The following is a 14,742-nucleotide window of genomic DNA, read 5'->3' as shown; positions in this document are numbered from 1 at the left end:
GCTAAAACAGACTTTAAGTGCAGTTATAAAACGGCCCAGTCTACGCCAGCTAGGCAAAATGTGTTTTGAACTCACAGGGCAGTAGCTGGAGGTTCATTAGTAGCTGGTGCTGGTAGATTCTCCAGGGAGCATAAGTATTCACAGCACTGAAAGACAATGGGGTCTCACCCTGGAACGTGCCCACCCCAAAAGCACAGGCTTTGGGTAACCAAGGAGAGGCACACTGGTGGAGAGGATGAATCTATGTCCCTATGTGTGGGGAAGCAGAAAACAGCACAGCCCCAACTTTGCATTCTGCATCTCTCATTTCCTTCTTGCACTGGAGGGCTTGTCCTGTCTTTCTGCAGGGAACAAGAAACCTGCCAGCTGGAGGAGGTGCTCTAGGAAAAAAGCATCTTAGTTCAAGATTTCACAGCCAAATTATCACTGAACTCAAGGGATGTTTTCTAACCCGAAAGGATTCATCTAAAATCAGGTGCTTTCAATAGAAGGGCTCCGATACTTCTGCTGAAATCCATGCAAAGCCACTGCAAAACACAGAACTGCCACAAGTGCATATAACCATCCTGCCTGCACATCCAGCCCAGTTCACATTAAAAACTAGACAGATGGCTCCAGTTTGAGACCCATCCTTCAATTCCTAGTCAAACCAAAAATACAACCATATAGACATGAGCCCCGCTCCTGGAACTGGATGCGATATGTCATCAGGTCTTGATGTGATGTGCTCCTAAAATAGCAGGGCCAGCTCCTAGACTTCTCCAAAATTATATGGTTGTGGCTTGAGAGACAACACGCTGAAAATATAATGAGAGAGCACAACCTATTACATGGTGCTGTGGCCCTGCTCTGAAGCTGGAAGAGGCGGGGGTTGAAGGACTCCAGGACTTGGTTAACTATTAATGGATGACTCAGCTATAATAGTAATGGGTATTTCATGTTGTGCATTAGCACAACAGCATCCTGGTCCTTGACTTGGGCCCCTGTGGATGGCAGGAAGAAAACCCAGTTTTGTAGCACATCATTTAATAGCTGGACACACCAGGAAATAGGAAAGAGGGTTTATTCACCCTCTGTTTCTTCCTGCAACCTCACGCTCTGCTCCTTCCTTCACATGCCACTGACAGCTAGCAAGGGACCTCAGGAGAGCACCAGTGGGTGCCCAGGCTTGCACCAAACCACAACCCAGCCCAAGGGGCTGTGTTTATTCACTGTTACTCAAAGCCATCCTTATGTTAATCCACTCCCCTCACCCTGGAGGGGGTGCTAATTCCTGCCCAGCCCTGGTCCTGCAGAACTGATGAACCTGGAGCCTGGATTCTCTGCAGATGGCTCTTCCCAGCAGCATTAGCCTAAATTATCTCTGCTCCATTCATCCACATGACCCCATCCAGCTCCGCATTGCAAAACAGGGGAGTCACACTGGGTGATTAGGTTAGCAGCACAAAATGATTATGTTAAAAGCTGATGAGCTGAGCTAACTTAATCCAAGGTGTCTCCAGGGGCAGCCAATGTGATCAATTAAAAGCCCTGTAGCCCTAACAGAGATCCAGGGTGCAGCTGACAATACAGCCAGGGACAATACACAAGCTCTTATCAGAGCTGGCCACTGAGGAACGAAAACCATCATCCCATTTCACAGCTACTCAAACTTCAAGACACAACTCTCACACCTCTTCAGGGGATCACAGCAACCAGAACCCAAACGCAGGCACTGCTTAGGCATGGCCATGTCCTCAGCAATTCCCAGCTGCTCTTTAGAGCCAGTGGGAGCTGTATACACATGTATGTACAGGAGTCAGGATGGAGTTTCTCCATCACCTAGGGAGCACCTCAACATGAAGCCACCCTGAACCCTTCCAGCACACTGTTATAGACGTATATAAGGGAGAATCCCTCTTGGTATTTCCTGCACCAGGAGGGGCTTACACCAACTAAACCCCATCCCAAAGTGCTGCTGCATCTACCTAAATCCCCACCAGAGACAAGACCCCAGCACCAATTTAAGCAGGGAAGTGAAATCTCACCCATGTTCAAGAAAGCATTTAAGTACCTCAAGTGCTTTATTGAGCGCCTGGGCTCCCAAACACATCGGTTTACCACCTCTAGCCTCTCAATGCCAGCAATCAACTCCACACTCACTCCTTAAACTCCAAGTAGGAACTCCTGCAAGACTCAGCCACCCCAAGCCTCACAGCCACAGAACTGCAAAGCAGTTTGCACTGGCAAAGAAAAGAAATACTAAGCTGTATCTAACATAGAAATGGTTGATTTTCCTATAGAACAATTGATGGTGTGTTCGATTCCTGGGCTGCCTACTGAGATGCTAGTTCCCCTGCCCTGGGAATTTTCCCTCTCCTGCTCCTCCTCCCCCAGCTCCCAGACCATCCATTCTCCCCTTTTCAAACTGCACCCATTGTAAATGGCACTGAATATTAACACAGCCCATTGAGCACTTGCTTCTTTTGTATGGGACCCCTGCGTTTCAAATTGCAGTCACTGCAGAGAGGAAAAGCCTCGAAGTGATTAAATGCCATGAAGCTTCTCAAAAGGAGAGAAGAATATGCAGAGGCTGAGGGGGTCCTAGAACCTTTCACTTGAAGCCAGGATCTTCTGCAAGAGCCAGAAAAGCTTCTTGGTAGGGACATTTTACCCCGTTCAGGCTTCATTATGAATCTCACATGTATTTCCAATGCTAGTCTTATTGAGATAATTTCTGCCCCAGCTGTGGCTCAATCAGGAATTAAGATCAGCAACTCAGACAGCAGTTGCAAAGGCCTTGCTGTTAACTGCTGTCCTCCAGTTTAAGCGCTAATAAATATCACTGCATGCTGAGGGTAATCAGCAAATCCACAGACACATGCTCACATAGGAAGGGTGCAAGCACACGCATTTATCTGTGCTTAAGCAGCAGGCCTGGATAGGCACTGCTTTGCAATGACAGGCTTTGCTGTTACCCCACCAGGGCCAGGCACATAGCAGATGGAGACCTTCCAAAGCAGTCCTCTTCCGAGGACAATGCTCCAGGAAGCACCAAACGCAAGCGTATCACAAGCTGAAGCAGGACTGCTTTCACAAGCCCCACCATCTCCCATCAACACTGGGCAGGCAGCCTTCCCTGGACCACCACCCAGGAGGGAGCCACTGCTTTCCATTCCCTTTCCCCAGGAGGAGGGAGGGGGACCAGCCACCTGCAGCCATCCCCATCCCACTCTCCCAAGCCCCCCAGGCAGGCAGCACACGGTGAGGGCTCTGCAGCTGCATGAGCCCAGGGTGACGATTACTTAATCTTTGTTCCATTATTTCAGCAGGGCTGGAAGCAAGACATGCAGGGGAGGAACTGCCAGCAGCATTCCCCCCTCCCAGCGCTGTCAGCAGGACCGTCCCCCCGCAGCCTGCTCTTCCAGCATCTGCAGAGGCACAGCAGTTACTCCACAGAGAGCAACTATGTCCATCTCCATAGAGTACCATGCACGCAGGCAGTAATACAGCAAGCTCTGCAGAGCCCTGTTCTACGAAGCAAGCAAAGAAGCTGCACTTATGTGAGATCAGATCAGAGACCTGGCACATTAAAAGCACAGTTTAGCAAGAAATTTAAGTTAACAGGCAACTTTGAGCAGTTTCATTGCCTTTGACAAAATCTTTGTGTACGCTGGAGCACAGCAAGAATCTGTTCCTAACTCCTAGTTCAAATGTGCTTCCAGGCTCTAAAACCACTAACAGGCACCCACAGAATTCTCAGAAGTATCCACTTTGCCCACTCTGCGTACAACAGCAGCACCATATAATGGCCAATATTCACAGAACTGGTGCTTCAGGACAGCTCATCCATATAACCAAACCCCAGAGGCTCCCCAGGAAACAAAAAGCAGCACCCAGCACTGCTCTACCCCAAGCACTGGAGGACTCTGCCTTGCTCCCAGACATGCCAAGCACACATTGATCCATAGGCAGAAGGGTCCATACAACAGATGCCCAGTATCCCTGAAAATTCCCTCTAGTCATTTGGGTCAGAAACACACATGTTTAAAATGAACAGCTTCTACTCCTCCAGGACACACCAGCAATGAATCAGCTATCCAACTGCACTTCCACAGCCCCAAAGCCGCCTCATCATTAAAGTCTGTACATAAAATACTATTGCTCCACCACTGAAAAGGAAGAAAAAACCCTCTCACATACACGATGCCTGGAAGAAATGTCTCTTCTATCACTCCTCAAAAATTAAGAGGCATGGAGAGACAGGGAGCAGGGGATGTTCCAAGTCACCAACACTGCTGGATCCCTGCATCTGGCTTTTCCAGGCACAAAGAGTTCTGTACTTAAGCTCAGCTCTAAGGTTTACACCATGTATTACACGCCAATGTAAAAACAGATTTCAGACAAACACAAAGCATCTCCAGCAGCTTCAAAGTGAGATACTCCAAAGGAGTCCTGCACAGCAACTGCCCTGCAGAGTTGGATTCTCCTGGCATTCCCAGATGGACCAGGGACTTTTCACTGCAGGGTAAGGACAGTATGGGGTATGCTGGAGTGTTGCAACGTGCCCTACTTATACATGCTCAGCCAGCAAGTCCCACACACTTCAACTGGCACACAGTATTGAGCTGCCTAACATCTGTGCCACACTGCATTAACTGTGAGCAACCACAGCACTCCAGCCCTTCTGTGCATCAGTTATGTCTTCTGCAAGCTAGGGAGAAGAATTACAACTGCAAGCTCTGCTGCCAACAGCGAAATAACAATAGTTTCCAAAGATCCCAGTGCTTTTCCTCAGCACTCATAGTCCTGTTGACAAAATACATGGCGCGATTAAGTCTGTTCCAGAGCCCTCCACAACACACCCAGCCACATTTCTAACCCTACAAACAAAAGCTTTATCTCCAACACACTGAAAACTGACCCCAAGCACTGCTTCAGCGTTGTGGCTCTTCATTAGGAATAAAAGATAAACTGCTAAGGAGGGGTCTTTCAATAGCACTTTAATGAAGTTAAAGCACAGCCACTGAAAACAGGATTTATCTTGTCTCTTACTAGTGATCCAACATGCCCAAGCTTATCACCCTAGGGGGAGACACAGCCTGCCCAGAAGTGATGGGATAAGGGACAAGCAGCCCAGACATCACCCATCTCACCCTGCTTTATGGCCATGGGACCTGTACCTGCAACCTGTGCTCCTCCATCAGCCCAGGGCCACCATGAACCTTCATGTTTCCCTTGTTTCTTTAAAGGGGCATGTTGCACAGAGATAACTTTAGTCCAGCACACAGTGCTTTTATAGAGGACATTAACCAACTCCTAAAACAACAGGTTAGCAGTTCTCTGCACCAAAGTTTAGCATTTATGATTCTACAAAGCATGAAAAACATGTTTCAGCTTTGTGCCCCTAAACTGAAATAAGCAATTCAAGTGATCTTTAGCAATTAGAAAGAATATTACTTTAAAAACAAAAGCATCTGCAATAGCTTAAATGCCTCCTTTTTCTTACTAGTTATGGAGTAGGAAAAACACCCTATTTTTACATTATCAGCTATGAGAGCCATCACAAATTGCCACTTTAACTAATATTTTGTTAATTTAGAATTCAAAGTTACCAACCATATTCTGTCTAAGTGGTTCAAGATCAACACGCCACAGGTCCATAGCAGCAGATTTATACGTGCTATTACTTCACCAATAAAATTTAAACTGAACTCATGACACTCAGAAATCTGTTCCATATCAAAGAGACACTCCTGGGTATTAGCACTCCCAAAAAACCCACAAGAAGTCATTTCTTCAGGCTGGGCTATTAACACATTTCTCTGCATGAACAGAGATACACTGTCCTATTTTAAGCGGTCCATGGGGATGCTAGAATTATGCTGAGAAGGCTAAAAACTTGCTCCGAAATGTGCCCAAAGGCTGAAGGAAGGCTCCTTCAGAGCACACAGCAACAGGTGAATGGGATGAGTCAGGGTTTTAACACCAGCCACACGTTCCCCTCAGTAGACACCTGATAATTTCATGTACAACAAGGCATTCCTGCAGCCAAAAGTGAATAGTTACTGGGAGAACCTGACAAACCTCTAATAATTCTTCTTAATAAGGAGCTGGATTGTCTCCAGCAACACTTCAGTGACCATTCTCTCTCTGGCAGAGCTGAAGAGTATCTATTACAACCGGGAGTTTTATGGATTCAATAATCTATAAATCTGTTCAGACAGCAGAAGAGCCCAGCAACAGAAGCACCAAAAAGTCATTTTCCCATCTCCCTTTCTGGATCCCTATTTCCCCGAGGTTAGCTACGAGATGGACACTTACAAGCTGATGAGCACACAGACACACTCACAGCCCTCCTGCACTGTCACTGTCGAATGAATTGAGCTGTCAAAGATGAGCACACTTCCCCCCCTGCCCCAGTCTCCTGTGCTTCAAGTGCCTGATGCTGCGCTACGGATCCCACCAGGGCAGAGCAGTGGTCGCACCGCCGGAGCGTACCCGAGGCGCGTTAAGGGAAACGGCAACCGCACTGTCCCGTACTGCGGCAGGCACCCGAACACTTTAAAACACGCTTCTAGGCAATGAAAGCACTGCACTAACCACCAGGTGCTGGGCTATCAGCTCAGCTGCCATCCCGACATACGATACACCGCAGGTTAGTAACTTCCACGGACAAGTGCCAAGGGAATCACAGCTCTGATAGGAAAAAAGCGCCGGGCTTTTCTTGGGACACCCAAAGCCTACAGCTGTTTCTGCTCACGGCCGCTGCCTCCCCGGCTCTCACACCGCCCCAACTGGGAGCTCCAGAGCAGGGAGAGCCGAGCGCTGCAGTCCGCCTTCGGGTTGCCAAGCCGGGTGGCCGAGCAGTGACCAGCCGCTACCTCCGCTGACCAACAGACCAACCCCACTCCAGCTATTCCTGCTCCGAGACACACAACAGAGGGGCCGGAGAGCAGAGCCGGGCCGAGAGCCCCGGGCACGGCACCGCGGGCCGCTCTGCCTCCATCCCCGCCGCGGTGGGACCCCGGATCACGACACAAGTTTCGCACCTCCCAAGCGGCAGCACTCAGCTTCGCGGCTGGTCTGGTCCGCTCTGCCCGTTTCTCTCCCAAGCTGCCCGGTGCTGCCCAAAGCCCCGATTCACCTCCCCGGCCCCCGCCGGTACTCACACGTGCCGCGGCCAGCGGGGCAGGTCCCGGGGCACGGCGGGCAGCGCCAGCCCCCCGCAGCTCAGCAGCTCCCCGCCGCAGGCGCAGCCGGCGGGGCAGTCAGCGGCGGCCGAGCCCAGCAGCGAGCCCAGCAGCAGCAGCAGCAGCGCCGCCGCCCCGCCGCCCGCCCGTGACGGCACCGCCATTTTGTATCCGGCACCGGAGAAGGTCCGAGGCGGGAGAAGGCGGCAGCAGCGGCCCGGGCGCGGAGCGCAGCGGTAACGCCGCGGGGCCCCGCGACCGCTCAGCGCCGTCCCGCCGCCCGCACCATCGCCTCGGCCGCCGGCGGCGTGGGGCGCTCACGGCACCGGCATCCACCCGCCGGCGAGCGGGCGGGTCGGGTCCGCGTCCCCGTCCCCGTCCCCGAGGCGCCTCCTCCTCCTTCACGCCGCGCAGCCCCGGCCCCGCGGCCGCTGGAGCTCCGCGTCCTCGGTGCGCTCCCGCGGGGCTGAGGGCCGCCGCGCCGCCGCTCCCCTCGCGCTGCCGCTCCCCGCCCGGCCCGAGCGCCGCTCGCCGCGGACCCACGTTGGCGACACCGCAACATGTAGCCGCACCGCCCCCTGCGCGCTCGCCCATTGGTTGGCAGGCGGCCTCCGGCGGGCCCGCGCCCGCTGCCATTGGTCAGGAGGCCCCCCCGGGCTGTCAATCACAGGCGCTAAGTCCCGCCCCTCTTTCCCACTCCAGGTGTGAACGGGGGCGAGCACCTCCTCCCCTTTCTCCCCCCCCCGCGCTACCCCTCTTAAAGGGGCCGCGTCCCCTTTAACCCATCCCAGCTCTGTCGCGGGGAAAGCGATCTAAACATCTCCCTCCGGCAGATGTAGATGACCTGCTGCAAGACGGGAGTACACCGCGATGTGCCCTTCTCCAGAACCCAAACGTGTCCCCCACACACACCCGTCGCAGGAGTGGATTAATTATCCACGCGCGTTTCAGACTAAAGTGGTGAGGTTTGCTTCCCAAACCTACCCCTGTTTTTGAAAGCCCAGCAAACAGCAGATGCAAGGGAGCATGCAGTCCAGCACGGGTCGAAGCATGACTCATTAGATAGCTGCAGCAAGATCATTACTGGCAAAATTAATGTCAGAGCATTGATACACTCTAATGACTGAATTTAGAACATAGTGGACAGCATCCAACTGGCTTTGGTCAAGTTTGGATGTGGTCCGCATAGCGTTTAGGGAGGAAGCTGTTGGTGGGCTCAGTGGGGCGAGAGCGGGGTTTAACCCCTAAGGCATCAGCCTAACTTTACAATGGGAATTATACGCAAAGAAGGGGTGTGATATTTTAGGGACAGAAACACACACCACAGCCTGATCCTGCTTCAACTACCTTTGATTAGATTTCTGCCCTTCTGCTGCAGTTCTCTCCTTGGTGCAGGGACAGAGCGGTATTCCCTTTTGGTAACAGGATGGGGCATTGCACCACAATGATCATGCTGCTCATCATCCAAGAATCGCATATCTTCATATAAAATAGCATGCACAAAGGGAATCACACTCACGTTTGGTTGGTGGTACCCAAGCTGCACAAACATGCCGCCTCCTGAAAGGCAGCAAACCTGGGTTGGTGTCATCTGCAGAACAGATCACACCAGCTGAATCAGAACCTGGGTGTGATGTTAAAAAATCAAAACCATGTCTTTAGTTCTTCCATGTCAGAAGCACAAAGCACGTTCATGGAGCAGATTTCTCGTGCCCAGTAGGGTAAATAGAAAACTTTTGGTTCTTTTCCAAATTTGACAACAGAGCTTTTTAATTAATTGTAATAATTAAATATATTTTAATTATTCTTGTGCCCTGTGACCTCAAACCCCACTGATTTCATCTCACCCACTCAGTGGAGGACACTCACCTTGCACCATGCAATTGCCATTACAGTGCCTATGCCCTGTGACAAGGCTGAGAAGCTGGCCATGAGATTTCCCGTGGAGGGAGACCTTAAAGCCTTAAGATAACCTCTATAAAACAGAAATCTAGAAGCAGCTTTCCTAGAAACTGGGCTCTGCACTGGAAACAATTGAATGAGGGCAGTTGCTAGGAAATAAGACTTTCTCCCTCCTATCTGAGTCAATCCTTTTGCTAGGGAGAAGTCTGTGTACAGCATGGAGGATGTTTCTTCCTCAAACCTCATTAAATCTAATTAAGTAGCTTACAAAAGTATTTATGAAAACAAATTTTAGAGTGGCAAAGGCATGCCAACAAGGAAGATATTTCTAATTCTGCCGCTGTCTTTTTGTGGATTTGGAGTTGGTTCAGAAGTGCACACTTGGAAGGTAATTGCTGACAGCATGCAGAATCCATCAAGCTATAATTAACACTCTACTATTATTCTAATTGCCTCACTCAAGCTCCTGTGTTTTTTAATTGTAGAGCAATTTGCCAATAGAGAATTTAATTGCAATACGCATTTCATGCATTTTGGGACAAAGTACCATTATTTCCACTTCAGCAAAGATTCTCCTCAGTTTTTAATAGCCTGCTTTATTCTTTTCTAGGATTTTTTTTTCTTTTTGCCCAATAAAGGGATTTGATTGCAACCTCTTGTGAAATTAGTAATGATATAACACACAGGAGTGCCTGGAGGCTTCAGTTTGGATCACGACTATTAAGCTAGGAACTGTACATACATGTAGCAAGACACAGCCCTGAGGAGCTTGAAATCTAAACAGAGAAGACAAACTGAGGTGAGAACAGAAGTATTATCCCTGTCTTACAGCAAGGGAACTGGAGCCCCAGTGGCTCACCTTAGGTGACCCTGCATACCTGGGGTGCAGCCAGGACTCACACGAGCCCCGAGCACAGGGCATCCTTCGTCTTTAACATCAGGTTATTCTCTGTCTCCTGGCTCCTGCAGAAAGTATATCTGTAATTTGATTTGCAGGCTAGAGGTTCCAAATAACTTCTAACCTAGGTGTTTTGAATGGATCTCCAGCCAATTTCCATGGAGTCCTTGGATTTCAGAACAAGTCCCAGTGTTGAACAGGAGCCCTGGTGAGGCTGCAGAGCACCCCAGCAGATGTGACACACCGGATGGAAAATGATAGTTGTAAAGGATGTATTTGACTTCTCCAGGGGCAGGCTGAAGGTTGGAGGCAGTGCAACAGAAAAGGATGAGGATGTGCCTTAGCTTATGTTGACCACCCTTGCATTTGACAATCTTCCTTCACTTCAGCTTGCTGCTTCTATCTGAAGGGCCACAAATCTCTTTGTATTTATTTTTGCATAACACTCATGATGGCTTTTGACCCAACACTGATGGCACTGACACATGCAAGATGTCTGATACTCATGGTCACAATTCCTTATACTGTCATCCTGGTGCACTGAGGTGTCAATCCATATTGTGATGATGACATGCTCAAAAAGGTTACAGAGGGTGTGTTGTGGGGACAGTATACAAGATCACAGTGATTATTCAACACCGCAACAGCCACATTTGTACATAGCTAATAGTGGTCTTTAGGATTAGATGCTCATGGCAAGCTGCATGGTTTAGCTTCCAGCATCCAAGTTGCAAGAGATGGTTTCTCTGGTATGACCAGATCAACCAAAGCATCAGCATTCCAGAGGTTTATTAGTTGATCTGGTTACACCAGATCTGCAAGGACAATTTCATGGCATCTTGCCACCCAAAGCTGGTCTTTGTATGTCTTGGATCACAATCCTGCTCCACAGAGCTCATTTTGTTGGAGCAACCTGCGAGAGGTATGACGTGATCCGAAAGTGCCTACCAGCAACGACTAACGATAACATCACTTCTCACTGTGATAATGGGTGAAGCCAATTCAGCTTTGCGGGAGGCAGCATATGACAGTGAGAATTAAAGGAAGAGATGATCACATCAAGCTTCAGTACAGGGTCACTCACAGTGCTGACATGAAAGTTTAGCTTGGGCTCAGACTCTGAAGAGTTTGCCTTGCAATGACACATAAGCCTTTTCTCTTAGAGGGTGATGCTTGAACCCTGTCCTGCAGGAACATAGAGTCTTTGATCAAGCCCAGATCATGCTTCATTAATGTGAAAGTTCACTCAAGTAGCTGCTGTCATTTCTTTTTTCACAGGCAAGGAGTTAAATTGCTTTCCCAGCCTGGGACGGGCACAGGCAGCTAGCAGAAGATGGTGCAAATAGCTAGATCCAATTAACTAAATCCATGCTCTGTCACAACACTGCCACCTCTGATCCTTTTCTTTTTCCCTCCCAAAAGACTTGTTTTAAAACTTTGGTATAAACATGTGTATTTATGTCATCCTTTTAAAAGCAGAGTATCAGAAAAGCATGACAGTGATTTATGGTCAACAGAGAAGGGGGAGAGCAAGCGGCTGTTAGCACTGGAATATCACCTGCCATTTGGATGAGCAAAATGCATGATAAGAGAGAGGGTTTGAGGGTAAAGCTGTAGTACCTGTGTAATTGAGTGTAAGCCTGGAGCTTACACTCAATTGCTTAAAAACTTGCTTTTGTAGACAAGGCCATGGACTAACTCCAGCAGGAAGAAAGCTGGTAGACCTGAAGTCTGAATGCTGTCTGCTTGGATCACACATTTCTGCATGACATTACACTCCCCTAACCATGTTGGAGATCCAAAATCCAGAAGTTTCCCCAAGCCCAGGGAGATATTTGGCCCAGTGTACGAGCTGGCAGGTATTAGGGTTTGCTCTTCAGATCTGGGCTTGGAATCAGATCTGTGACAAGCTTCCGACAACAAGAGCAGAGCTGGAGCCACAGCTATTCCCGACAGTGACTAGCACTAATAGTGTTTATGCTATGAAGAGCTCTATTAACTGGCATAATAACTATAATTATGTGGTGCAACTTCTTTTCCTTGCTTTCACCTCTAGGCTGAGATGGAAGTGTGAAGTTCTGCAGCCCCAAAGGAGCATGTTAGATGAAATCATGCAAGTGAAACCACCTGCCCCTGCTCAGAGGATAACAGAAGAAGATTTAGGAATACAGGAGGAGGAGTTTAACTTCCCTTTCAGAAAGAGATGCTTTAAATTGAGCCTATTTCTTCACTCTGGACAAGCCTCCTCTAGGAAGAGGAGAGGTTTAAAGCGCATCTGAAAGTAGTAAATGCTTTATTTTACTGCAAACCCTTACCTCAATGTAAGTGGGAAAATGAGCAACCAGCTTGCTTAATAAAATTAATGTAAAAGTAAAGTGTTTAAAGTAAAAGTAATGTAAAGTAAAAGCGTTTCCAGAGTAAAGCTTGTATTTCCTTGCTGATGGCTGCTGACTTCCAGTTACTTTCATAGCAAACAAAGGTAACTACCAAAAATAACAACCCGTACCTCTCTGTGGGCTTGGATGGTTGGTAAGGAAAAACCCAAGTGAAGCAAGTACAGGGTGCCCTCTCAGAAAGTAGCCAAGCTGAGTATTTATTTAGTAGCTTACTGTCAAGTCTTTATACTACAGATGAAGGGCACCATCAGCAAGGGTGGTCTCTGCCTGGCAGTATTTTCAAGGCAAGTTTAGTTGCACAAATTATGGCTGTTCTCAAAGGTCTAAATCCCATATAACAAAGGAAGATGACTGCAGAATGACCACAGCAGCCAGACCTTGGAAGGATCTGGCAAACAAGCACTGCCTTGCAGGTCAGAGCTAGTTTGTTCAAACTGTTGTACTTGATCTTTATCCACACTGGAAATGGGGCAAGATACTTTGTGACAGCTTTTATTGGTACCCAGTTACTGCCTCTGTGATTATCATGGGTTATTATGACCAAACTGACTCTTGTTGCTTCATCTGGCTGGAAGATACTCAGGATTTGTCTGCTGCTTCATCATACTTTGATCCCTTGTTTAGGAAAGAAATCTGTTCCCCCGCTCTTGAGTGCCTCGTTCTTGGCTAGGGACTGAACGGCAGGCTGATATTTCTGTTTGGCCCTTGAAACCAACTATTAACCACACTTCTTGTCCTGCTGGTACCACCCAGGAGTGCATCAATAGTGCAATACAAATGGCACAGCATCATTATACGAAGAACAAAAAATGTGGCAGGGCCCTGCTGTGGCTTAGAGGCCCCAAAAAGAATTTCTCAAAATATCTTAGACATCTGCCATGTGTAAAATCTCATGATTGTTCTTCAGATTCTTCTGTGGATGCATCAGCCTCTCCTCCCCTTCTCTGTCTCACTCTAACGCATGTGCTTCTGACCAGCAGTGTGTGACACAAGGCTTATTTTCCCCCACAGTTATTCTATTTATTCAATACCTGAGGTTATTACCCTCTGGTTTGAGACATCCTAAATCACTTCCATAGAGCGCAGTTGGGACGACATGAAGGATTATGACTTCATGTGGAAATAAGGAGGAGCAGATGAAGACTTAATAGACACAGATCCTGGTTTATGCCAATGGCATAACTAATTAGAAACAGGGTGGGGAAACAAGTAGATGGGAGCTGTCTCAGAGTTGTCTTAGATCTTGCCATGGCATATGAAAGAGTTTCTAGCATTGTCACACCAGCACTGCAGTAGTTGGACAACTTTGTCCATAAATGCATTGGTGGATGTTTGGGATTTATATGAGCTCTGTGTGCCTACAGCAACACCCATTTCATACATGCATTCTCCATCTCCCACAAGACGTGAGCAACCACGGGAAGTTGCAGGGATGTAGGATGACTGTTCCTGTTCTATCCCAAGAGGATTACATTCCGCTTGCCTTTGCAATGAGGTTTCCATCAACTTGGCAGTAAGGCACACTGCAATTCAAGAGCTCAAGCAGGAGTAACGGGATTGAATCTGGTACCAACTCGTGCTCTGGAGGCAGCACTGTTTGAAGGGGACAAGGTGCCTCATGACCCCTGCCATCCAGCTTTAAAAAAGGAAAAGCACCACAGTATGATGTAATTTGCCTTGTGGGTTAGAGAAAACTGCGTAGAGCTTTTAGCCTCACAACTGTGCTGCTCCAGATGGGAGCTAAATTCTGCCAGGCTTTCTTTTATTCTTTAGCTTCTATATTGTTCTCAAAGAAGGCTATATTAGTCCCTTTCCATCTCACTTAGCCAGAGCCTTTTCATTGCAGCTACCCTGGGCAATAGCATCATCTATTCTGTTTTGGAAGCTCCATAACCAGACACCTTGAAGGTATCAACCAGCCTTCCCTGCTCCTCACCTAGCTAGGACAGCATCACCTATTGCCAGGGTATTGAGAGAGGGTTCTTACTAAGAGCAGATTAGAGAACAGACAACCTCCAACAGAAACCCCAAGGCGAGAAGGTGGAAGAAGGGAAAAAAATGTCTCTTTTGCTTCCTGCTTACCCCACTTTCTTGAAGAGGTCTTTGTAGTCACTGAATCCAACTGGCAAAACCCCAGTAAATAGTCATATCCCCAAGCGGAGGGTTGCTGAGAGCAGAAAAGGAAGCTGAACTCCTTCCCTTAAACACCCTCTGGTAACACACTAGAACATGGGCTGTACTACCCCTTCTTTTAGAAACAGGCCTATCTGCAGCAAAGATAATATCTGCTCCCCCCTACATTTATGGGTTTTATGTGTCTCTGTACGTGGTGGTTCCCTGGATGGAAATACCCATATGGGCTGCACCTGAGAAA

At 48.4% G+C, this 14,742-nt stretch overlaps 1 protein-coding gene across 1 annotated transcript in view; it reads right to left on the bottom strand.

Moving 5' to 3' along the window:
- Positions 1–7,766, bottom strand: part of LRIG1 (leucine rich repeats and immunoglobulin like domains 1) — a 91,001-nt gene extending 83,235 nt beyond the window's left edge. Inside the window, 4 exon segments of the mRNA XM_065687807.1 lie at positions 7,152–7,478; positions 7,480–7,524; positions 7,526–7,673; positions 7,676–7,766. Of these exon segments, the coding sequence (XP_065543879.1) occupies positions 7,152–7,478; positions 7,480–7,524; positions 7,526–7,673; positions 7,676–7,766 (611 nt within the window).
- Positions 7,767–14,742: the final 6,976 nt, after the last annotated feature.

The sequence above is a fragment of the Lathamus discolor genome, chromosome 7 (genome assembly GCF_037157495.1).
Source record: "Lathamus discolor isolate bLatDis1 chromosome 7, bLatDis1.hap1, whole genome shotgun sequence".
Lineage (NCBI taxonomy): Eukaryota > Metazoa > Chordata > Aves > Psittaciformes > Psittacidae > Lathamus > Lathamus discolor.
This window is presented reverse-complemented; position numbering and strand designations above follow the sequence as displayed.